At 37.5% G+C, this 25,950-nt stretch overlaps 1 protein-coding gene across 1 annotated transcript in view; it reads left to right on the top strand.

The window, feature by feature from the left end:
• The window catches only part of CADPS2 (Ca++-dependent secretion activator 2), a 271,004-nt gene that overhangs the window by 216,369 nt on the left and 28,685 nt on the right, over positions 1 to 25,950 (top strand). Inside the window, exons 22-27 of the mRNA XM_010581326.1 lie at positions 106 to 225; positions 8,624 to 8,779; positions 11,531 to 11,678; positions 18,202 to 18,276; positions 21,724 to 21,807; positions 21,918 to 21,950. Coding sequence (XP_010579628.1) covers positions 106 to 225; positions 8,624 to 8,779; positions 11,531 to 11,678; positions 18,202 to 18,276; positions 21,724 to 21,807; positions 21,918 to 21,950 — 616 coding nt within the window. The remainder of the gene's footprint in view (positions 1 to 105; positions 226 to 8,623; positions 8,780 to 11,530; positions 11,679 to 18,201; positions 18,277 to 21,723; positions 21,808 to 21,917; positions 21,951 to 25,950) is intronic.

A 25,950-nucleotide genomic window follows, 5' to 3' on the forward strand; every position in this document is an offset into this window, starting at 1 on the left:
ACAAAGCACCTGCCTATAGCTTTCTGTCTAATCAGGTGTTCTCCCCCATTGTCCTCTAAATATTCTATTTTTTATTGTATTCCTACATTGTTTATTTCTTCACAGGAGCATCACCAACAGTCTTCCTAATGTAGCTCTTCCAAAAGTTCCAAGTTTGCCTCTTAATCTTCCACAAATACCTAGCTTTACTACACCAACCTGGATGACTTCTTTGTATGACTCCACGTGTGTATTCTTCAATAACCTTCTGACTGTATGTCAGCTCTGCATGGCCTTGCTAGTGTTCTGTGCAGCTGTATTTGGATTGCATGGTGTTTATGATCCCTTAGTTGGAAATTATTGTTTCTTGAGAGTGAGCCAAGCATGGACTGTTAGTGAGTTGCGCTTTCTAGTGCATTAAAATGTAGCAGTCTTAAACCTGATAACTTAAAAAATCAACTTGGCAAAGGTCTGTCATAGGATGAATGGTCTTTAATACCCTAAACAACCTAATGACTCTTCTGAATTAATAAGCAGTCAAGAACCTTTTGGGTAATTGATTTTAGACTGTGGTTTTGTAAAGTGAGGCAGCCCATCATATTTTTGCATGGGTTTGATTAACTCATTGTATATTGGTTCTGAAAATCATTGACTGCAAATATTGTCATTAGATTAAATATCCATGTTACAGGAAAATAGTAAAAGGTTAATAAGTACCCAGAATAGAAGTACATCCATTTCTTTGTCTGTTTGAAAAAATATGTATTTATTCTTGATTTCTCCCCAACACTTTGGTGGTCTTGTCTTAAAATAGTAATAAAAAAAAATAGAGCAGATGTGCCCTGTTCTGTGGGAATATTACCATAGTTACAGGCCAGATTTCTGTGTGAGGACACATTCATATACATTAGAGAAAGGCTCAGGAAGAACGTTATTTTAGCTAAACTTGTGTTAGGGAAGGGTGAATGTGAAAGACTTCAAAAAACACACGTTCAAGATGCAAAGCTTGATAATATGATTTCTAGCCAAGTATTGTCTTTTCAAGTTTTATGGTGGAGTTAAACACTCCTAGCAAGCACTCAGATCCACTACTGCAAAAGTTCATAGAATCATACAATACCAGGTTGGAAGAGACCTCAAGGATCATCTGGTCCAACCTTTCTTGGCAAAAGCATGGTCTGGACAAGATGGCCCAGCACCCTGTCCAGCTAAATCTTAAAAGAGTCCAATGTTGGGGAATCCGCCACTTCCCTGAGGAGATCATTCCAATGGCTGATTGTTCTCACTGGGAAAAAATTTTCCTCTTATGTCCAGTCGGAATCTCCCCAGGAGTAACTTGTACCCATCGCCCCTCATCTTTTCCATGTGACTCCTTGTAAAAAGGGAATTGATAGTGTGTGCTCTGCCAGACTTCCGGCACTTCTCTGTTGAATATTATGATTGTTATTCTCCTGCTAATTCCCCTAAAAGTTGACAAAGCTCCTCTTAATCCTTGGCTTTGGTAGCTTTTGTGTTTACTATAATAATGCTGGGTTTCTCCTGATGTGCTTATGCAAGTCATTTCAGCTTTGAATACAAACTAATTGGTCTTCTGCTACTCAAATTCCTTTGTGTTATTCCCATGCTTTTGAGGGTTAGGTTTTTTTAAAAAAATAGCTTTCAGTTAAGAGTTATTATAATCTTAGATGTGGTCTTCTTACAGTCTATTCTAGCAACCCCATCCAGTAAAAATCACTTGTACATATTTAAATTCATGTATTTTGAATATTGAATTTATAATTAATATATAATAAATATGGATTCTGGTTGGAGGAGTACAGTGGTAGATCTTTCCTAAATGAAGGTTTTGGTGTAGCAATAAATTCCTAGATTGTACTGTCAAAAAATGTGCAAATATAGTGAAATTCAGACATCAGCTTATCCCCCTTGCACATCTTCTGGTATTAAGGTTCATGGTGTGTGTGGCAAAGTATGCATAACTTCCTAAACTAATCAGTGAGGTTTTCAAATGATTTGGTGAACACTGAGGTTCCTGTGTGCTGTAAGCACTTGCCAGCAGTAGCTGTCGCTCTGCTGCTTCTCAGGAGAAGTGAGGGCTAGCAGTGTCATCATTGTAAGGTCCTCATCCCCCTTTCAGCCACCTCACACATTTGAGAAGGGGTCTGCCAAGGTGCTGGTTCTGTTGTAGGCACCTCTTTGTGCTTTTTTTTCCCTAAATGTAGAGCTTTGAAGTTGTGTTTTATAAAATGTGTATAAATTATCATTCAAGATTGCAGGTAGTATTAAGTTCCCTTTGTAATACTGTGGGATTCGGGTAGTATTTTAAGAATCAGCCTATCTGTGTTTTACTGAAGAGCCAAGTAACTTCTCAGAATGGCCATGTGTTGTATTTGGATCAAAAAAGAAAAATGAAGGCACTGCAAGCCAGTTATTCCTCCTCCCAAGCTAATGAGTTTCCTCTTTCCTGCTGGTTACGGTGTCTCAGCTTCTGTCAGAGGAAATGGTTTACTTTCACTATTACATGAAAGAAAGGAGGAGCGTTTTATTTCCCCCACTTCTCCCATCCTGTCCTTTTCAGGAAGAATAAAACTTCCTTTTTCTAGTTAAATTCTCCAATGGGAGTAACCAAATACCTAGGCTCCAACACCTGTTCAGCAAAACCCAGTGCTACCTGTCAGTTTTCCCTTTTGGTGTGATGAACACCCACCTTAAGTGGACTAGAGTGACATACTGCATTGTACCTAGAGTCAGCAGAGGCACCTAAACCAGGAGCCCAGGCCCTGCTTTGTCAGTCATCGCAGGTGGCTCCTCCTCTCCACTGACAAGTCTTTCTCTCCCAGTCCACTGTGCTCCCTCCTCCTGGCCACACAGCTGATGCTTTAGCAAGAAGATGACTACGTATATCACTAAGTTGTGCTGGACTTCTCTTTTTTTCTTTGAAAGTGATGATTTTGGCCAATTAATCATTATCAATTTGAATTACACAATGAAGAATCTACAGGCAAAAAAATGAGAAAAAGCAGTCTGTGAGCCAACTAAATTATAGTTAAATGTTTACCAAGAATGCCAAGTCCTGTGTCTATTTTGTCTGCAATAGGAAGAGATTTCATATTCTCCAGACTCTACTAATGTTCATGTTCATGCTCTTATGTTCATGTCTAAGTCCATTCATATTCAACAGAGCTGTTACGTGCCTGCCTAAGAACTTTTGCTGAAGAGAAAGAAGTGAAAATATATTCATAGTTAGGCATTTCTTTGTGTGCTTTACTGATGAAAACAGATTTTCCCCTCTTTCACTTAAAAGTTGCTGCAATTCTTTTTAACATTACTAGAGAAGATTGTTTATGGTTTTTAATTAACTGATGCTTTTTTTTAACTTGATCACATGTTTTGGAGCAGTAAATGTATGCTGCTTATAACAACACTTAAGAAGATCATTACCTCATTTTCAGTTGTTTTGGCTTAACCTTTTATTATTGGGCATTGGAAAGGGAGATATGAAAAGGGGAAAGTGTTAGGAGTAGTATGTTTTTCTTGATTGGTCTCAGGAGAGGACAACTCGGAGGACACCTTGGCTAGACATGCAGAGCACTGTGGATTACTGTTCCATTTGGCTGAAGACAACATCCTTAAAGAGCAAAAAAGTTCGAATATTCTGTAAAAGCTTCTAATCAGCCAGAATGAAGGAGGGGCAGGCCTTACTTAATTCACATGTACTACTTTAAATTGCATTTTTCTTCCATTTCATATTCTAAATTTAATTTCTCTGCCTCTTCTGGACCTGGCTTTTCAGTTAGATTTGTGGGTGATTTTAATTGTTTATGGTTTAATTTATATATTATTATTTTCAGTGCAGACATTACATAGATTCACTGACCAAAAATACTGTAGAAACAGACCTGAGGTTGTCATTGCTATCTGGTGCCGGTCTAGAACATCAGGTTCAGCAAAACTCAAGAATGGGGAGACATGGAATAAGATACATGCTTGCAGGAGAATAGTCCTGTCTCATCTTCCAACCAGAACAGGCAACATCAAAGGAAATGTGTCAGCTATATTCTTCCTGCTATGGCTCAGCTATAATGAGTGACGAGAGGGACCAGCTGGAGCAGTTGCAGTGCTCTGGTTGTGATATGAAGGGATCTGATCTGGATGTGTCCGAGCTCTCCTGCTGGACTTCTCTGTGTGTTTGTGCATGCTGAATAAGTCAGGAGACGTGTTTCAGCACTGTTTGGGGGAGTTGCATCTGTAGTGCCGCGTACGTTCCTGTAGTAGTGCTTGCCTCCAGTAAAGTGGTAGGAGGCCATGGTCTGCAGTTTTAAGGATGGGTATTTGAAAGTATAGCCATAGGACTGATGGAATAGTGACATTTAGCTGATCTACTTTCTGTGGAATAAGGAATTCTGAATATAGATAGTTCCTATTGAGCATTCTGGAAGATGAATGTATATTGTGGGCCAAATTTCTTTTCTTCCAGAAATACTAACACACAGGAAGAAAGAAGACTCAAGAAACATGTTTTGGTTGCTTGATCCTCAGGTTGCCTCACTCATGAACTAAGTAAGAGGAACCATGAGGTAACTCTGTCCCTAATATCTGTGAGGGACCATACACAAGCTATTACCTGCCAAAGTTCTGCTCCATCCTTCCCACTCATCTGCTGGTGGAAAATACAGAGATGGGGCTAAGTGCCATTCACTCTGTAATTATTGAAAATCCTTTTCTGTTGAAGAAACTCTCAGTTGACTTTCTGTGCCATGAATATACATCTTGAGGCAGCATAAAGGAAGTAGAGCTGGAGCTCACAAGCTGAGGGCTCACAAAGGACAGAGCTGGTACCCTGTTTTGTAAATAGTCCTAAACACTAATGGGTAGTAACTCAGTAATAACCTTAAAAAAAAAAAGTAATTGCAGTAATTTATAAAATCACCATCATTGCCCTTGGTAAATTCTACAAAAATGGAAGCCAGCTGCTTTTGAATCTTGTGGTTGATTGAGCATGTCCTTAGATATTTAATATTTCTCCTTATTTTCATATCCCAAGCTACCCTATGGAGTTTCACATCTAGGCAAGAAATGATATATTCTACATCTACTCTGGAGTCGTGTGTGTGCTGATTTGCAGCCAGTGTGCTTTATTAGTGGACTGTCTGACTAATTGCTACTGCTTAGGTAGCTGGCAAGCCTAGTGGGAAGCTGCCTCTCTTAGCTGTCAGTGGATAAGTGAATTACTTAGGAGGCTGTGTGCCGCTCCCAAGTTTAATATTCTGCAGGGTCTTGGAGAAACATTGTGTCTTGGACCTTTCTTTGCTGTGTTCAGTATGATGCAAGGCATAAAGCCATAAAATAATTTAGGTTAAAATGGCCCTCTGGAGATACCTGGTCCACTCTCCCAGTCAAAGTGTGACCAAATATGCAGTTAAATTGCCATTAAAAAAAAAAATAGGATGGGCATAATATTTGCCTCTTTTAATCATTGGAAACCTTCTCTTACTGCTATGACCTGATTAAAAAGAATGGACAACTAGATAGTACCTTTTGCACAAAGAACTAGTGCTGAAAGCTTAAGTTTTGACCAGCAAAACAGTGGAGTTTGTGCTTAATTTTAAAAATATAGATAGCTGTATTGAATATAGTTTTTAAAGAAAGAGTACCAGTTCAGTTTCCTGGTACAGTAATATTATTCCATTAATTAGATTGAAGTAGCTTTACCATAGATGTTCAGATAAAAACCTTTCAATAGCCAACAATGTCTCCTGTTCCTTCAGAAAAAAAAAAATGGTTCTGGAATTATGGATGTAGATTCAAATGCTTTGGTGATTTGATTCAAATGCAGGACTTCGTCCTGCTGCCAGGAGGAGGTAAAAACTGAGTTTGGCTCTTCTTCATGTTACACTTTATGGAGTATTAAACCCTTAAGTGACATAACCAGCTCCTAGTAGGGAAAGCAAATCTATAGACCGTACAACCACTTCAGGATATTGAGGTATGTGCTGACAGTTAATACTAGTTCTAATGCTTTTACTGAATAAGGGCCAGGAAAAATCCTAAAATGCAAATAAAACAAGTATCTGGTACAAATAGCAGTAACAAGGTGATTGAAATCACAGTTTTCTGCAGCATTTAACAAACAAATTAGGTGTTTGTGTCTGGATGTGGAACTAGTAACAAATAGTTTCTGTTGTAGCCCTTTATTTTCCTTCCCCATCTTATTAGTATAATACATTAGTCAAATTCAGATGTCATTGGACAACGATGAATAAAAAAATGAAGAATGGGAGCTCAAAATTATATGAAAAGAGAATGAATGAATTAGCGTTTCTCACAGAATGAATTAGTGTTTCATGAACCTGTGTCTATTATTACATTTATTACAATTGTGAAATTTTATTTGGTAGTCTAATGAAACCAAATTAAGTGGCTACCAGGGAGTGAACGTGCATAAGAATACATTGATGTTATTGAGAGCACATTAGTCCTCCCGAGTCCTGAAAAATTTCATTTGGAATTCCATTAGGCAAAAAAGAAAAAGCTATGGAAGAATAAAAAATGGTTACATTGTATGATCTGATGATGAAAAATGGTAGTTCTCTTTCTTGAGAAAGTATGGTTTGTTTTCTAGAAAATAAGTGTTTTTAGCAACTGTAATTATATACTGAGATTGTCCCTGTTTCTGTCCCTATATAATTTGTCTTGTTCTTTCATCCAAGTCATCTCAAAAATTGACTTAGTCACTTTCGAATCAAATAATGTGTATAATGTAGCATTTACAACTTCACTCACTGCCAGTGTACACAGCAGGTGTAATGAAATCTTCAATATTTGCCTATCATATAACTTAAACAGTCTAACAGGATTATAAACTTTCTGAGAAATTTTGGTGGTTTGTTATTTCTATTTCTTAATTAAACTTAGTGGTGTCTAAAAGTGCTCCCTATTCAGGTCCAACCTTAACAGGTAACGTCCCTATGCAAGTTGTAACCTTAGCAGTCCCGTGGGCCTTTTCCCTGTTTCTGCTGTTTTCTTTCAGGAGCACGTACAAGGTGAAATTAATAGTTACTGTTTAAAAAAAGTGGGGAAGATATGCATGATATCAAAAAAGCCTGTCTACAGCTGTGGAATATCCTGCTATGCATAGTGAAGATACCAAAACTTGCACGATTTAAAACCAAAGCCGAAGTCGGGGTCGGTCGCTCAGAGCCAGCCTTTTCCCTAGGCGGGCGCCCCAGCTCCCAGTGTCACCCACTGCCCAGCCCTTGCTGGCTGTCCCCTTCGCCTGGCCCGGCAGCCCCTTTCCGCACCGACACGGCTGTCGTGTCTTGCAGAAGACAGCGATGGCTCTGAAGTCGTGGTACCCTTAAGCAGTGGGGCAAGGGGGGACTTGGGTGGGTCTGGAAGGTGATGGGGTGCTGTGAGACCACAGCAGTGCTCCTGCTGCATCTGTGCTGCCTCTTCAGAGCCCTGAACGTGAGCTGTACTTCGCTTCGCTTCACTTCACCGCCCAATGTCTTGGCTAACCTGGAGCAAACCGGTGGTGGTGCTGCTGTCTGAGCGGTGCTCTAGGTGGTCAGCTATTAGACGTCCTTTCTATTTTCTTCGTTTGTTTTTTAATCTGACCCTGCTCTGTCCTGAGCACACTCAGCACTCACTGACTCCTTCCATGAGAGCTGGGGTCACTTAACACTTTGATAATTATGTTCTTTTGTCACGAGGCAGAAGAAAGAAAATGGCAGTAGTGACATACTGAACTATTTGCATCTGAATTGGGACTGTCAGGCTGAGGTTTGGTTGCTTGTGTCACTAACATCCTGGTATGCCATGCTGCATAGTATAACTGTCCTTAAACAATAACCCAGGCATTGCAATATAACACGAAAATGTAATTAATCCATGATGACAGTGGAAGTGTAACTGTAGCTACTGCTAAAATTATCCTTAAATTGTTGTATCTTATCACAAGCAAATGTCTTTAAATTTAGCAGTTCGTTCAGGGTGGAAGAAGAACTTTAAAACTACGTGGACAATCTGAGATGACGTAGAGCCATATTAGTCCCCTGTTTTGTTTTTGCACAATTTCTTTAAATAGTTTCTGTTCTCTTTTTTCCACCAGGATCTGACGTTATTCCCTCAGTTAGAATTAATGAGCATTTATCAAAGGACTATTTGTCTGAGTATCTCTTTTACACTATTACTACTAGCATCCTCATTTCTTTGGTAGGCTTATCTACCAGAGTTATGAAGGCAAGAAAACATACGTGCAAAGTTGTCACTGTTTTGAAAAGGTCCTTGCTAATTAATAATACCTGTATCCTTTATTTTTCCTGTCTTGATCTGAAATTTGAGCTACTTCATTTTCCATGTTCCCCAACATCCCATCTACCTCCCTAGCCTGTCATATTTCTCAGCTAACAGATGAGAAAACTTTACTTTTTTCACCCTAATGGGAATTATTTTAAATTTTCCATGACCATTTTCACATTCTTGGAATAAGAGCAACTGTGCTATGATATACCGTGAAGTGAAGCAGGAAGATGGTGTGATAAGGACATCTTATTACTCTAGATAATTCTATGGCAACTGGGATAGACACCAATACATTTATCTTCTGTTTCTTGGGGACTTTGTTTTGTTTTGTTTCTTATAGCAATGGCTCAGCTACATCAGAAGACCTTTTCTGGAAACTGGATGCTCTGCAGATGTTTGTTTTTGATCTTCACTGGCCAGAACCAGAATTTGCCCACCATTTAGAGCAAAGACTTAAACTCATGGCCACTGACATGATAGAAGCCTGCGTTAAAAGGTACAGTTGAAATGATCAATTAAAAATTGGGAAAGATTTGAAAATTAACATAGGAACAGCCATACTGGCTCGCAGAGGGACATCTGTACCAGAATCCTGTCACAGGAATCAGGGCAACTGTAAAGAGATCATGACTTGTGTGTATTTCCCAGCATCTGGCAATCAGCAATTTGGCAACATCTAGGAAATACCAAGGACAATTTCTGCATATGTTGTGAATAGACCCTTGGAACTAAATAAACCAAATCTCTTTTCTATTCCATGTATGTGGTAAATATTAACAAATCTCAGAATTCTGCTAGAAGAAATCCTTTTTCTTTTTGTACATTTCCCTTCTCATTACTGTATTATTCTTTATGTTCAGTTAATAATACTACTTAATTTGTCATTATTTTAGAGTACTGTCTCTAAGAAATATATTACAAAATAAAGAGTATACAGCATTTCTGCATTTATACAATAAACAAAAGAAGGCTATCTGTAAGTTATCCAGCTGAAGCTAAGTTTTATATTGCTAAGCTTCTGGAAATTATAGAAGACATAGTGATGTTTTTTCTTGAGCTGTATCTTATAGTTATGGGTATATTCTTCTAAATTAAGCATAGGTTATCTAAAAAGATCTCTGCCGTAGCTTTCAGTACATACCACTGAGTTTAGAATAAATATCTGTATGTCTAGAAAATTTACAGGGATCTCCTATTAGGTGCTTCTGAAGCCATGATCCCACATACAGAGAAAGCTTAGTCCAGACACATGAAAATACTGATTTTAAAAAAAATAAATAGAAGACTGGGGAAAAAATAAAGTTTATAGACAATTCAGTAGTTTCAATCAGAAAATATATAACATTGATAAGGAAGGCTAAAGAAACAGATAACCTGTAACATCCACTAAGGTTAAATCTGATAACCTAGTATTTTATTATTTTCTGTTAAATGTAGTAGGAACAAGGAGAACCTCAGGCTTAGTATGTGAGCCTGTTGCTAGAGCTACAGTGAGGAAATCATGGTTAAAAGGGCAGAAGCATTTCACAAACATTTCTATTTGATTTTGGAAGGGGAGTGATACAGTGAATGCAGTAAGAGTTTAAGCTCTGTAGCAAAGGAAGATATGAGACAATATCTACTAAAATTGAAGTCATGTAAGCTTACATCTATCTGTTCTAAAGAATTTGGCGTAGAAGCTCAGTCAGCTACAAATATCTAACAAATCTTAGAAAAATGGTGCAATCTCAAAGGAAGAACTGGAAGACTATCAGTGTAATCTTAGTCTTAAAAACCATAAAAGGAGTAGCATTGAGATGCAGTAATATATTGAGTATATTGATTTCGAGCCTGGAAAAAAAATGAAAAAAAATCTTTACACTGGGACTCTTATCAACAGGACTAAAATACAAACATGTATATAATTAGGACAAGTTAAAATAATTTATTGAAGAATGAATCTTTTCAAATTGATCTTACATCTTTTTTAAAGATTATTACAGATTAATGTGGGAAAGCCAATTGTGTAAATATGAATACTTGGATTTCTCCTGGGCAATAAATCTAATGCCACATGTTGTCAGTATCTAAAACTTCGCAGCATACAGATTTGACTGTGTGAATTTTAATGACACACACAAAATAGGTTAAAAATGGCTCAATGCCAGGATCACAACCAGAAGCTAAGAACAGAATTATTAACACAGAGGCATTACAAAAATAATTCCTTATGGATTGGTTTTTGGTCTGTGATACCAATCCTGACATCTTTGCTGTTTCCTTTTGTAGAGAATAAGAACATTCTGATGGCAATAAATGAAGGTTTAATTAGCATTACAGAATGATCCTAGTGTCAATACATAAAATGTATTAATATTTTAGAGTTATTACATATCATACTAGTGTTAACACACTAAGTATGTTTTAGTGTGGTCAAAGATACCATATGTCAAGTAATAAAGAAAGTAAATTATATATCCATCGGATGAACTGTATTAGATGGTAGCAACTCAGAAAAGAATGATGAAACTATTCTATTATAACTCTTATTGTGATACAAATATGATCTATAAGACTTTCTAAAATAGAAATAGGATGCTTCTGTTTCCATCTTCTTAAACTATTGTGTCAGTTTCTGGTACCCACATTTAAAAATAAGTGTGGAAATAAAACATTACTTTTATATTTATGTATTCTGTACAATTATAATTTATTTCAGTGACATTACTCCTTATTTACACTGGCGCGAGAAGAGAATAGGGGGTTTGTATTATCTATTTCCTGATACATCTCACTTTTCAATATAAATATTAATATTTGCTTAATAATAAACTCCTTTTTTTCAATAAAATTCTCTTTTCTATTAAAGCCAGAAGAGGATTTTTTAATTATATTTTTTAGAAGCAAGCATTTGGTATGATAAACCACATTTTAACATAGAAGAGCTGAAAATGTAGGGTATTTTCATTGCTTTAAATTGTTCCTAGTCATCATACAGGGAAGCATATTGTTATCTAGTGGGCAAGAAGATAATACTTTTATTATTCAACTGAATTAGCTGAAGCAGTGCAGAACCTTGAGATTACCATCAATGCAATTGTTTATTGAATGGGTGGATTTTCTGCACTCACAGATTTTTATTTCTGAGATGTTCTCACGTGCATGTACATTGTTAAGCCAGCATGTTTAGTAGGGTTTATACATTTGTACACTGGTTGTTCAGAAGTATCAGAGAGACTCATATTATGAATTGTGTTTTAATAAACAGAACAAGAATTGCATTTGAACTCAAGCTACAAAAGACAAACAAATCAACGGACTTGCGTATCCCTTCTTCTCTGTGTACAATGTTTAATGTCTTAGTTGATGCCAAAAAACAGACAGCTAAACTCTGCATACTGGATGGGGGGCAAGAGGTAAGTGGAATTTTGTATGTTTAATTCCTACGTTCGGTTCATCTGAAACATCTCACACGGCAGACAGTCCTTAAGTAGTTTAATTTCAAACTAGCTGAAATGTGTCACGTAGCTCTGTTTGTACAGGAGCGTGCATAGACTGCTCCCTAGAAGCATCATGCAAGACACAACCCCTCATCTTCAACCAAAGAAGACACAGAGTGCTTCTGTAATTTATTTGCTTTGACCTGTGAGTCTGTTGAACATTCAGAGGATTTCTTGACTCACAGCCCCTCCAGGAATTTATCTTGGGTTGCAGCAGAGAAACAGCCCACTTCAGGACTCCTTTGTAATAGTAAAATAGAGCCAAAACATTGTCCTTTGCAACCAGGTTTTAAACAAGTAAGGTTTGTTTTTAAATGGCTCGTATGCTCAGCATTCATGCCTGTATACATGCTGAAAATAGAGGAAAGAAATAATCAGGTAATTTAATGGGATTTTTTTATTTGGTCTCCAAGGACAGGGACCATTTTGTCAGTAGCCTACTGCCAGGACTGTAGATACTCCACAATGGAGCACTGATGTGCTTTTGAAGGATATTTAGACTTCACTGACTACTGTCCTTCCCGTGTTGTCACTCTCAACAGGACTAATCTGTGAAGTGAAAAAGCACATACAACGTCAACTGCTGAGATCACCAGCATAAAATTAAAACTTCTTGCTGTGCTAATGCATTAGCAGTGTAATTTTGTTTGATTTTGTTTTGGAGAGAGGGTAAAAACATTTGTCAGAATTTGGCAACAAAAATGTATGCCTGCTTTGGGCAGTTTCACATTTACATTATTTGGTCGTATTGTTTCTGTTGATTTTTCCATTTCTGTACTGTTCTCTTCATTTTATTGATTCATCTTTTTAAGTTAGCATATTCAATGTAATTGTCTTTTTTTTTTTTTTCCCCCCAATTCAATGAGACATTCATCATTTTCCTGTTCTACCCTGTCATCTTCATTTTTCCTTTTGGTTTTCCATGACGTGAACCAGTTTGCTAGTCAATGGGTAAGTGTCTTTTCATTGGTTTTTAACCTATATTTTTTCTTTGGTTATTAACAGCCACTTTTTATTTTAAATGGTAATACTGCTTTTCTTGTTAATTTGTTAGCCTAGCCCTCAGAATTCCTTTACAGCCTAACCTTGCTACAGACTGATCATCAGCTTCTCAATTCTTTTCTTGTTCATCCTCTTAAGGTGGTTCTGGATGATTCTTCACTCTTCTGCTTTTCAGACCCAGGGTCCTGTCTTACCAGGTCACAAAGTTATGGACTCTTTCACCTCTCAGTGAGGCAAAAGAGCAACAAACAACTTGTTTCAAGCTCATCAGAAGTAAACCACAACTAGCAACTCTTTGCCTTAAGCTGATGCTGCCATTTCATCTTTTACTTACTGTCCTGCATTGTCAGCCAGTCGCCCTCAAAGCCAAAGCTGAGCATTCACAGTTACCTTTTGGACTACAGATCCTCACTAGATTCTCTTCTGAAATCTTCCCATTCTCTAAATGTTTAAGCTCCATCATACACTCTTCGCAACACCAAAACAGAAATACAGCCCTTGTTCCCTACTAGGTCTGACAATGACCCCAAGTGCTTCGAGTGCTTCTTTTCAGTGCAAGAGTTTGACGGTATAGCATACCTGTGATGAAATACATACTTCTTTCAAAGCCCCCAAGTTGATCTTCATCCCAATTCATCTAATAAACCAAAGGAACCTCAAATTTTTCACATATCAGAAATTATCAGATAATGTAGAAACTTCCTTCTTTCTCATAAACTTTGAACTATTGTCTATCAGTTTCTTCCATTCCCAAGGCTCTTTTTGAAGATTAATAAAAAATTGGCCTTTCAGTTGCTTGTAGCTGATATCATAGTTTGAAATGCTTCGGGATTCGTTAGGTGAGATGCTTCTGGAATCTGCCCATCTGTCAAAGCAGGCAGGAGAGCATCTCATAACATAAACAGTTGCATCTCTGACTCCTCTATAGGAGCTCTGGCATTTCAAATTACTCCTACTTAGCCACTTGGTCTTGAAACCTTTTCTGTATTACCTTTCTTTCCCTTGTGCTTTCATCTTCATTTTAGCCTCAAACATGATCCTTTATGCCAGTCAAGAAAAGCATTCCATAAGGCCTGAGTTATATTTTTTTAAAAGGGCTGCTCATTCATCTAAAACTCAACACTGAATATCTACCTGACAGTTTCTAGAACTTACTCTGCAAGTGATGGAAGGTGTTACTTAATTACACGGTTAGACTCAAACATCTCCTTGAATACAGCATGCTCTTTTCATTCCCTACATGGAGCTATAAGCAGTTGTATATCTTGTTCAAGTAGAGCCAGATGTGGAAGTTTTTATCCTGAGTTGTCAGATAGGAGGGAATTCTTACTTATCATGTAATTAGGGCATTCTGGTCATGGTTAGCAATCATAGCACCTTGAGTTTAGAGTTTAAATTTGATTGAATCCCCGGGTTTTCCTACATTACTTCATGCACTGCTCACCATTCTCCCAAAGGTCTTCCAGTTAAGTCCACTCTCATAGTCACTAAGTCTGCTATTCAGGAGGGCTCCCTCCCCTCCTTGCCTTCTGGATACTGTCCTAAAGCTTAAGAGAAGCACAGCATGATTTGGTTACAGGCATGAAGTACATTGTGTTTAAAGAGAGCTCAGCTGGCTGGATGCCTTCTGCATTGGCTGGCCGTTGCCTTAGGAGGGTTTGAGAAGCAGGTCCAGGGGAGAATCGCCTTATCTCGGACTAACTGCTGGTGCCTGCAGCCTGCTTCATTAACAACCAGAGTGGCAATTCATGGAGTACAGGGGAAGGTTACAGCAAGACAGCCAAGTAACGTACCAGTTGCTGCTATTTCTCAAACAGCTGCCAGCACGACTTCTTAGTTTCCGTGAATGAAATCTTGGGTAGTTCTATGGTGAGCAGTGTCCCACTTCCTTCTTTCCTGAACCAGAAGCCAACAGGTGCTACTCCTTTGCAGTCCATGGATGCCAAGTGAAATGAATACCAGCAGTAAGGGAAACCTTTGCTGTCACACAACATTCAATCCAGAGATTTTTTGGCCTTTGTTATTTGTGATAAATAGTTTAAAGCCTATTAAGTTATAACTTAATCATCTAGATGCTGCCATAGTCTGGCAACACTCACCTTTTTGAGTATGATAGGTAAGAATCACACAGGAAATATTGCTGGAGGCACAAAACAAATTAAAATAACAAATTCTTCTGGGGCCACTTAGGTTGACAGATCGTTAGATCCAAGCAGGACCTTAGATCTGCATCACAGCTTATTTGTTGTTTTGTGTAATTGGGTAGTATGAACAGAGTAAATGCCATTGATCTATACTGTTGAGTGTTTCATGGCAGAATATGTATAGAAGCTATTTTAGTTGTTTCAGAATTCCAGCCTGCATTCCCAGTACCCTAACATGCTTATAAAAGAAGAGAGACAAACTTTTCAGTTTGGGGAATAATGACTGATGTGCCATTTCAGTGGAATGTGCCACAGCCAGTGCTATGTATATATGTAGAAGAATTTAGGGGAAAGTGGGCTTTAATTTGATAAACTTTGTTTCTGAAGCTATTTTGATTCATAGAATTCAAGGAGGAGACTCATTTGACTGCATAAGTAGTAGAGGATTATAGCCGATTTGATAGTAAAAATGCAGAGACAATTTAATATGTAGGTAATATTGTAATGTTATATGTTGGCAGTAGCTGTTTCTGTTCAGATGATCATGTGCAATTTATTTTCACAGCCATCCAACCTTAAAACAAACAAAGGAAAGCTAGCTTGAAAATCTTAAAAAAAAAAAAAAGGTAATTAAAAAAGCCAACTCCAATATTGGGACATAGTGAGGTAGAATGGAAAAGAAAATTGAATATATTGTAGAAATGAGCAAGTTACAGTTGTTAGCTGGTCACCACAGAATTTCGGAACAAACTCCTCTGTTCTCCAAAAACACAGCTGTCAAAAGGCTCTAAAATACTTTGTCTCCTTCCAAATGCTACTAGGAGCAGAGAGCCACATTTGGAAGACCAGCCATATTGTCCTCAAAAGGCAGTCCTGTTCGGTTACATCCCATGACACGCTTTGCCACTAAGCATAGTTTTCTTCCATGTACCTCCTACAGCTGCAGCTGTATTTCATATTTTACTGGGAGTTACTCTAGGGCAGCTGGAAAGGCAGAGTGCCCTTCGGGGGCTTTGGGATGATGCTGAAAGACTCTACAATGTGTATTCAAATAATTTAGCTGTGGGAGCTGACTTGTCTAGGTTCAGACTCCATGTGGATTGTGATCACATCAGCCAGCAGAGGAATGTAAAGGCACAGCTATCCATAAATGTGTTTGGGAAAAGGGTGAGGATGTCTCTGCTCTCACTGAGCAAGCTTGGCAGAAATAGAAAAGCTGCAGTCCTACAGGTGCTGATTTCAGGATCGTGCATACAGCCTTGTCAGCTCATACAGTTTTATCATGAATTCTACAACATTTACCATCTTCTTGAAGGCTATCTCCTGGAGTCAAATAATCTTCCACAAGGATCTGAAGTTTTGTTTTGTCGGGGATGGCTGTTTTAGTGGAAGATGGCATTGGGGAGGAGTGGGTTGAAAAATTTATGATGTCATAGTTTGCAGAATGAATCTTGAAAACAGGGAAATTCAGGTTAAAAAAAAATTCAAAAATTATTTCTAAATACATGTCATGATTTTGAAAGCTGCTTGTGATTTTTGAATAATTTGGTTTAGTCCTTGTTTTTCTTGGTCACCCAGTGAAGTTACTGATTATATTCCATTCCTACAAAATTATATTTGCCTTGGGGGGGGGGGGGGGGGGAAAAAAAGAAAAATGTAGGAACTGATCTTAAAATATACATAGATCCATTAATGTAGTGTGCTGTAGAGATAAAGTTGCAGACACTTTATGGGAGGGACAACTGTGATTTTTCACAGATCATAGAAATATGTATAGTTTTGACATGCATCTGTGGGAGAATAATCATTTATTGTTTGCAGACAGTAAAACACCATTACCTTCTAAAGACTGTGTAAGCAACAGACGTCAGACAGTTTGGGGTGATTTAAGTCCTTAGCAGATCAAGAGAATATTACTTTGGTCAAGACATTAATATGATTAGAATAAAATATATCTGGAGCTATGGAAAATTCTTTGACATATTTCTAATACATTCTTTCACTCTTCTGAGATGTCTGCTGATGTTTGTCTGAGACATATATTCACATTTTCCAAGTGGTTTTAAACTATAAAAGAAATTAAAACCAAAAATTAATATGCATGGTGTTGGTACCTGGAACAGATACGTATGTGTGGGCAAATGCATTAGGAGTTTTATTCTCTCTTAATTTAAATGCAAGTTTGGCAGATGCACTGTTTAGAAAATCATTCCTAAATACATTAAGCAGATCAGATTTAATGTTTTGGTTTGTATGGCAACTCTGAGACAGATGAAAAATATCCTTTAAAACCATACAACTCTGAAAACTATTCAGCTGGCAGCTGCTAAGTTAGGCTAATGTTTATACTGACCTCAGTACTTTTACTCCGAGCATTATGCTGTTAGCTGTTCCAAGTAGCCTTGAACTATGAAGATAGGGTTAGTCTTTACAAGTCACATTTTCTGTGAAGTGGCTATTGGGGACAATCTTTGCTGTCAGATAAATGTTTCTAAAGGAAGAATTACTGTTTAAATTGATGTGCCTCCTTGACAGAATGGGATCCCTAGCTCCTGTTAATTTCGGGAGGGAGCTCTGTGGTATTATCTAAAAAGTCTTTCAGATTTATTTTAAAAGTATTTACTTAAAGGCACCTTCTTTATAAAAAAGCAAAAGAAAAAGGCTATGGAGAATGAAGTCTGGCTTATTATGTCTTTTATGGCCTATTAATTTATTACCATCTATTCTGCTTTGTTGATGAAATTTTAATTTTGCCCTTGCTTGAGCATATTGTAAGATTTGTATAAACTGCAGCTCACTGTGCTAACAGAAAGGCTCTTTTAGGATGAACAATTGGAGCTCATTTTATTTCTAGAGGACATTTAAAATAACTTATGAATGAGAGTTGTCAGACATGAAATGCTCTATTAATTAAATCTTATTCTAGTCTTTTTGCTTCTCCAGCTAAACCAACCCTTTAGAAAAAAAATACATGGCCACCTTAATTATATAGGAGAAGACAAAAAGTATCCTTCACATTCCTTCGCCTGAATAAGAATAAGAACTCAATTCATCTAAATAATAACCCCATTAGCTGCTTAACTCAACAGTGTACATGGGAAAATTTTCAACACAGAATGTAAGAAAGTGTTGATTGGGTGGATCGTTTTCAAGGGTTTGTTCTTCTGATGTTCAAAATGATAATTTTAAGTAAATCTGATCTGGCAGGGTTATCAGCTTTGTACCATTTATGACTTATGACAAAAGTGTGTGTTCATATACATGCTAATGCTTCTTTATCTTTTGAAATACAGCAACAATACCATTCAAAAATAGATGACTTGATTGAAGAAACTGTTAAAGAAATTATTTCACTTCTTGTTTCAAAGGTAAAGCTATTTAGTTTTTAATTTATAATAAAGCAGAAAATATATCTCTAATTATTGAACTTCTGAAATGTCTTTAAACATCACAGTTTTTCTTTACACAGTGAGATTGGGGATGACACAACATGATTTGTAAATAATAGTCATGCAAATAATATTGAATTTACAAAATTAAATTTTATAACCCATTAGGTGCAACCTGCTAATCAGATAAGTTTCTCTTCTGTGTTTCTGTTATAGATGAGAACTGCTAGCAGCTAGTAGAACTGGTAGGACTTGATTATGTCAATATTATCTTAAGTAATAGCATGTTTTATTTTTTATTTAATTTTTCACATGAAAACTTTCTTCCTATCACTAAATAGTATTTAAATTTTGTATTTAGAGATGGACAACAATCCAGAGTATCAGTATAAATTTTTAATGACATTTTGTTCCACAAACTATTTAATTTAAAAATATTTTATAAGTTGTTATTTCTTGAAATTGACTTCATAGGGGTTTATATTTTTAAAAAATATATCTTTCAACATGATATAGGGACTTGGAGAATAAGTGAAAAAAACTTTAAAAATGTCTTGTATTACTGTAGCACCTCTACTCCAGTAGAAGTCTTAAGTGCTTAAAGTAAAAGAAAAGCTTTCAGTCCCTAACAGTTTGAAGGACACAGCAAATAATGGCAGAAGAGAAAGATTTTCTAAGAAGTTTTGTTATCTATGCATTGCAAACTACCCAGAAATATCTGATTGTCAAAGTAAGAGAAATAAGCCATACATTTACTATTTATGAGTTAGTGACAAAAAATAAGACTCTGGTCATATTTTCATCGTGCCTGCATTTTCACTTGTCACAGCTTGCTGGCGGGGGGGGGGGGGGGGGATCTCCTTTTGGATTAACACCCCCCATGCTTGCAGAGGAGTTGAAGGGGAAGGCTTTGTAGAATCATAGAAGTTTGAGCAAAATGTGTCCACTTGCTGATAAATACGTAGAAACCACACATTTTTTCTCTAAAGTGAAGGTTTGATGTAGACATAACTACAAGTGGTTCAACTCGACAGTTTTGAGTTTTACATGCCATCTGTCATCACTCTGAACTAACCTGTCCATTTATGGTTTTAGTGTTATTGAAGAGGAAGAGGAAGAAAGGGGAATTTAATCAGAGCAAATCATGCTATTTAACGTTAAACCTTTTCATTATTTTTTTTAATATCTGAGATTATAGAAGAAGGAAGAAAATAGTCATATTTCTCCTGGATATATGTACGAGAAATTCTAGAGACAGCTGCTGTTAATACAGAGGGATTTGCATTCTTAGTTATCACATATACTATTACAGAGGTTGAAATCTCGGAACAGGAGGCAAATATTCTGTGTCATTGGCTAATCACTAGAAGCTTAACCAGTCTCTCCTCACTTGAGATGTGAAATGCCAGTGACATCCTGGTTGCTTCTGTTTCAAGGCAGAAAGCCTCTGAGGGTACAGAGGAAGGGTGATGTTTCGCTCTTGGTTTTGGCCAGGAAAAATGCACATCAATGTGCATGATATCCATGTGTGTTCATTTTTTTAATCTAATATATTTTCATTATTTTTTAGCCTTTGCCTCTGTATTATTTGCTTTGTGCTCCAGAGGAATAAGGGTTTCAATCATTGTTTTTAGCTGCAAGTCATCTAGGAAAAGGAAGAGTACTTTCACTTCAGTGAGACTTGATAAAGACTATACCATGCATTTTGTATGCAAGACTTACCAAGCTAAAGCATTTAACAAATCACAGGAACAGCACAAAACACTGCAACAAAGCACAGTGTGTCTCAGTAACCAATTCAGAGAATATAAGCTACACACAGAAATGCTCTTAGAGCTTCACATGTCCGTACACTGAGATCTCAGAAAACAAGTTTCTAGCTTCATAACTAAGCCTTTCGTTTAAATGGACATCCCTGACACTGCAATGTTTTCCTCTGTTCTTTTGTGTCCCACTTGTATTGGAACCATTTGCTGGCACTGTGGACACCATATTGTTTGTGAGATCAGCCCCTTCCATAGCAGATCTTTGCAGAATAAGATTGAACACCCTTCTGCAGAAAGAATCCTTGCCAGTCAGATAAAATGAGTTAAAAGTATGAACAGCAGCTTCTCACAGGCATGCAATGGCAAAGCAGAAAGCTGGTATTTGGTCTAATAAAGGGACTGTAATTATACCATGCACGGGGTGCAGAAACAACTGCCACTCTCTCTCGTGATGTGGTTTTATTCCTTGATCGGCACCTATGTACTGGTGTCTTAATTAATCACTGTAAATATGACAGGTTAGATTGATAAATGACAAATGTAGGTTTGCACTTGCTCCTGCTCCTTGAACTGTTAAGAGCAGGGCTTATTGTAAAGTGATGATCTCAGTTCCACTGGAGGTGACACTGTTGTGACACTGTTACAGTGCCCATTAACAGCATGCCAGATGGAATTTCGTTCTGTCCTCACACTCATAAAATGATACTCGTGGTTGTGGGAATGACTGTGTTGGGAGCAAGGAATGACTTTTAAAACAATCTTTATATGAAACTGAAAAGCAATTCATATGTGTAAAATAAATGCGCACGAATACAACGGCTGACAGATATTTTATGTTATACACCATGAAATTACTTGAGCAACATAACATCACAGAGGGACATGAGAATGGAACTTGTTTGCCTTAAGGCTCATTTGGGGGAGTTTAAGGCTATAATTAATGCAATTAATAAGATGGTTTTTGGTCAGAAATAAATTTTTGCAAAAACGCCTTTTCATGCCACTTGCTGAAGAGTCAAGCTACTCAGAGGATCGCAGGGGAAGGTATCAGGGAGAGGAACCACACCATACCAGAGATTTGGGGTATACATTTTCTTGCCCCTTCTTAGCCATGTAGTAGCAGTTCAACAGCACATGCTGTTGACAGAAAACTCCAGTGCTCTTACACTGCTGGCTGAAATCAGAGCTGGGTTTCTATTCAGTAGCAAAGATAAGCAAAACATGATATTGAGATCGCCACCTTTAACAATTGTGCTCCATCATCCTTGAAGCTCTGATCTTAGAAACTCTGGTCCTAGAAAACATCCTGTGTTTTCTACCCAAAATACATGCTGGGTACACACACTCCTATCTTTAACCATGCGTTCTAGAGGCAGCAAAGTGGTGTGGAGTAGCAGGCCCACCTCAGGAGAATTTTGGGGTTGGGTTTCTATTTCTGCAGTGGTTGAACAATTTCCATCAGTTCGATCGATAGGTGAAGCTGCAAAAGGAATGTTGTCCTTGATTTCAGCACTTTGTAAGGTGGAGTAAGTGGTCAAATTTACAGATTGCATTGCCCTGCTGAACAATGAAAATCTGAGGAAGAAGAACTCACATTTTCATTCAAAATATTTACTTTTCATATTGTGCGTTTAGATTTTTCTCTGTGCTTTTCCTCCAGGTTGTTTCAGTGTTAGAAGGTGTGCTGTCTAAATTGTCAAGATACGATGAAGGCACTTTCTTCTCGTCATTAGTTTCATTCACTGTAAGTGTTTGGATTCAGAATGGTTCTGTTCTTCTTTCTGTGCATAATTGTGAAATTGTGCACATCTGTAGTAATAAGCACTTACTGTGTGTTGTTTTAATTTTCTAAAGGTGAAAGCAGCTGCAAAATATGTTGATGTTCCTGTAAGTACAACCCTTTTAATTTATTTTTTCCAGTGTTCATAATAATTCAGAAAACAGGAGGTTTGTCAGCTCACATTTTTTATTGTTGACATTTTGGTTTCCTACAGAGATTCATTATAGTTTTACACAGAGTATTTAAACAGCCACTACAACCCTCAGAGAGCATTTCATTTCCCTCAAGCAACGAGTAACTCTCAAAGCGAAGCTTAGAAAGGTTATTCTCAGTGCACTTTTTCAGTTGTGGAAGAGTGAGGATGGTAACTTAGATACTCTCTTGCAGGGGTCTTTCCATCATTTGGCTAAATTGTTCAAATATACAGGATAAGCAACAAGTCAAAGCATCATACTTGAATATCCATTATTTATTGATTTTTTTACTTCAGGATCCCATCTTGCTTATTTAATCCCTTGCTTGCTTGCTAAATCTCTATCTGATTCACCATTGCTTATGCAATTTTTGTGTGGTATAAATAAAAACCAAAAAGGGTAGCTGTTGGAGCTCTTTTATACATAAAAGCAAAATTCAGCTATTAGAATATTTTTATTAGAGTATCATAGTAGAATATCTTTTCCTTAAAAAAGCAAGGAAGAAGTTATCAAATATTGTCATTATCACTGTCAATACGTATCCTTTGTTCTCTCACAAGTCTGTGTTCTCATCCCTTTTTAATGTGATTCTAAAACAATCTTATTTTCCAAGCATAGCGAAAAAATGACTAAAATTATTACGTTAATGAATTTACAAGAAATAAAATTACAAATATAGAAGAAAGCTGGATATGCTAGACTGTATTGTGCCAGAAATCCTTTCAGCAGTTCTATACTTAAAAATATAGTACTTACAAGCTTAAATGAATTTTTTTTTTTAAATCCATGCATACTAAATAAAAGGAAAAATCTCTGTTTTGGGAATTTATTTTACTATCTTTATATTTGCTTTATTCATAAGATAACAAATTGTAACATTTCTGTTTGGATGATATTTTCAGAATTTTTTTCTTATTTGGTTACATATGGACTTTTTGTTGAATTGTATAAATGCTCTTGTGTTTTATAAAAAGTAAAAAAAGTAGGCCCAGTCTTGCATTCAAAGGAATGACATCATACCAAATCCAGTTAATTTACAATACATCTTGTTAATATATTGTGCTGTGGAGCTGCCCCAAAAGGTCCTTGGTGAGGCACTTAAGACTCAAAAGCCTAAAGAAAAAATTACTGAACAAACTAGAAATTCACTGACTTCTTCCAGGTAACATGAAAAACTCTGCAAATTACATAGAATATCTATGAGAAGGAGATGTCAAAATCTTATACTATTGGCCTGGATACATTGACATTGAAGTTCACGATAAAGATGAGACCAAAAAATACCTTTGCCACAAGCTCAGGGGAATATTGCAAGTTAGGTCACACAGGAATGCACTGCTCCGGAGAGGGCGATGGCAGAGCGCGGAGGTGGTTGCTGGTGCCCTGTCACCTTTCTCACATCACTTAATGGTGTTGCTTGGCCTGAAGAGACAACCAGATGATATTCAGGCTATCAGGATCCTTGCATTTTTACAGCCCCTTCGGTTTTCAGCTATCCCACACAGCTTTCCCACAGGCCAAGATGTGAACTGGACTATAGTACTACAGTTGTAATCTACAGGTGTGGATCTGACCAAGCAAACCTCTTCCAAATTCTGGAGGACATTTTTCCTGGATTGAAGGAGTTTGATAGGCTGGGGTTTGGGTTTGCTTCTTTACATTCTTCCCCTTGTTGTAAAGATGCAGTTGAGGCCAAGAAGAGCCATTGGTGTCACAAAACTGACAGTGAGCATCCAGTCTGAATAGGGTCTAAAATCACCGGTTGTGGAAGTTACAAATTCCAGCTGCAAAAGGAAGCTGTAAGTCATCATCACATTACAAGGTCATCTCCTGGGCTCACAACTGAAGTAAGAAGTGGAGAGAGGGGCGGCACAGGGTAAGGAATTTACGCCCAGCTCTTGCTCGTGTGCTGCTAACCTAGCAATCCTGCACTGAAGCTAATTAAATGCCTTGTGTGGCTGTATTTTGAACTGATACGGCTTAAAATCTCTTCTCGTCCCTCCTTACCATATAGCTGCAAATATGGAAGTGACTTAAAGGTGACCGCAGTAGGCCCTTCCTTTTGATGCAGGTGCAAATATGTGCAGAATTGCACTTTGTTAGCTGACCGCATTCTGCCCCCATGCCCCACCTCCAGTCAGGGATCTCACTGGGTCACCTTAGTGCTGGCCTTGGGGTCCCTGAAACAGGGCTGTTGATTGCTAGTGGGTCTGGGGGAGAAGGAGGTTGGCAGGGGGCAAAAGGCCTTTGAGGGTTTTTTTGAGTGTGTGAATTCAACAGGGTTTTTCATCTTTGATTACCAGGCTCAATATTTGGCAAAGAGGGGAGAATACACTGGTTAGTAGTGAAATAAGAAGAAACTAACTAGGCAAAAGAGGTGTTAGAAGAAAATGAAGGTAGTACTGGGCAAAATGTTTTAGAGAGAGGGTGAGAGGTAAAGGGGATAAAAAAAGTTAAAAGGTAAATAAAAATAGAAATAATAAAGGATTCAAAAAGGAGGAGGACATTCTTGGGTGATTCTTGGTCATTTTGAGGAACAAGACACAGACTTGCAGTTCATTTGGCAGATGTGTTGGTAAAAATGTTGCTATTTACCCTTCCATTCATTAATCTTGCCAGAGAATTATGAATAACTCCATCCAAAAAAAGAGTTTAATTTTTTTTTTAACCTGTTTAAGAAAACATTCAACATAAGCCTCCATTTTTCAGAATGCCCTTTAGGAAGTGGGATGTATGCAGTCACAAGGAGCTCTCATTGCTTTCCCCAGCCATTGCATATAGGGCTATATGGTCACTGTGTATGTTTTGGTAATTGAAACACCAACAGAAATACGAGGAACAGTGCAGAATAACCCAGACTAAGAAGAGTAACAACAATCATGGCTTGCAATTTCCTAAAGATAATAATGAAAAAATCTAGTTGCTGTTACGCTCTTTTTGTTGGTAGTTGTCACAGTACACCAGGCTCTGAAGTGATAGAAATTGTGGCTGCTGTGCAAGTGAAAGAAACCAAATATTCAGAGGAAAATAACACAAACATTACAAATATAAGTAGTGCATTAAGGATGCAGTTTGTTCTCTTGTTAATGCTATATTCTGATGTTAGGGAATGCAGGAGCTGATTTAGGTTACTCTTTTTTTTAAAACAACTCACCCAAATGTGCTATAACTCTGTTAGTTTCTCTTAAAGACCAGGCAGTCCTTAGGAGATGTAGAAGTACAACCTGTCTAATTTTTTTCTTTTTTCTTTTTTTTTTTAATATTCGTTTCACAAAGCAAGTTAATTAATGAGGATAGGGAAAGAAAGCAGTAGAATGGAGGGCAAAAAGTGTATACTGTTAATCTCAAATTATTATCATTCCTCGATCATGTAGATAATTTCATTGTGTTCAGTTTCTCATCCTGTAAGTCAGTTTTGCACACAGATGATTGTGTCTCTAGCTGGTCATTTCTACACACGTTTGTCTCATTTACAAATATAACCAGAGCAATTACTCATACAAATTGAGCATCCAGTTACATGCATATGTATATACTGCTTTTTGTTCGGAAAGGTATGTTTAAATCCCTTTGTAGGAGCCAGTAATCTATGCCAGTCATTTAGAGGGCACAGAAGGAACCTAATCCTCTCTCACTTCATGTAGGCCACCTGTCATACCAAGTGCAGAGAGGCCATTTGAAGGACCCAGGGCTGACAGCAGTGCACAGCTCGCACAATGCCAGGCCTCTCACTCCACTCTTGCCTTTATGCGAGGATCAAAGGTATGAAAAGGGGCCTCACACATGTGCCAGCATTTGACTTATGGGGTCCCGTAGAGGCCAAAGTAGGAACTCTGCCTCCTACCAGGCAGAGACACATTGGGACCTTCCAGATACCTCCATTTCCAAATATCATACTTGTACAGCGTGGCCT

This window comes from Haliaeetus leucocephalus, unplaced genomic scaffold (genome assembly GCF_000737465.1).
Source record: "Haliaeetus leucocephalus isolate CR32 unplaced genomic scaffold, Haliaeetus_leucocephalus-4.0 Scaffold763, whole genome shotgun sequence".
Lineage (NCBI taxonomy): Eukaryota > Metazoa > Chordata > Aves > Accipitriformes > Accipitridae > Haliaeetus > Haliaeetus leucocephalus.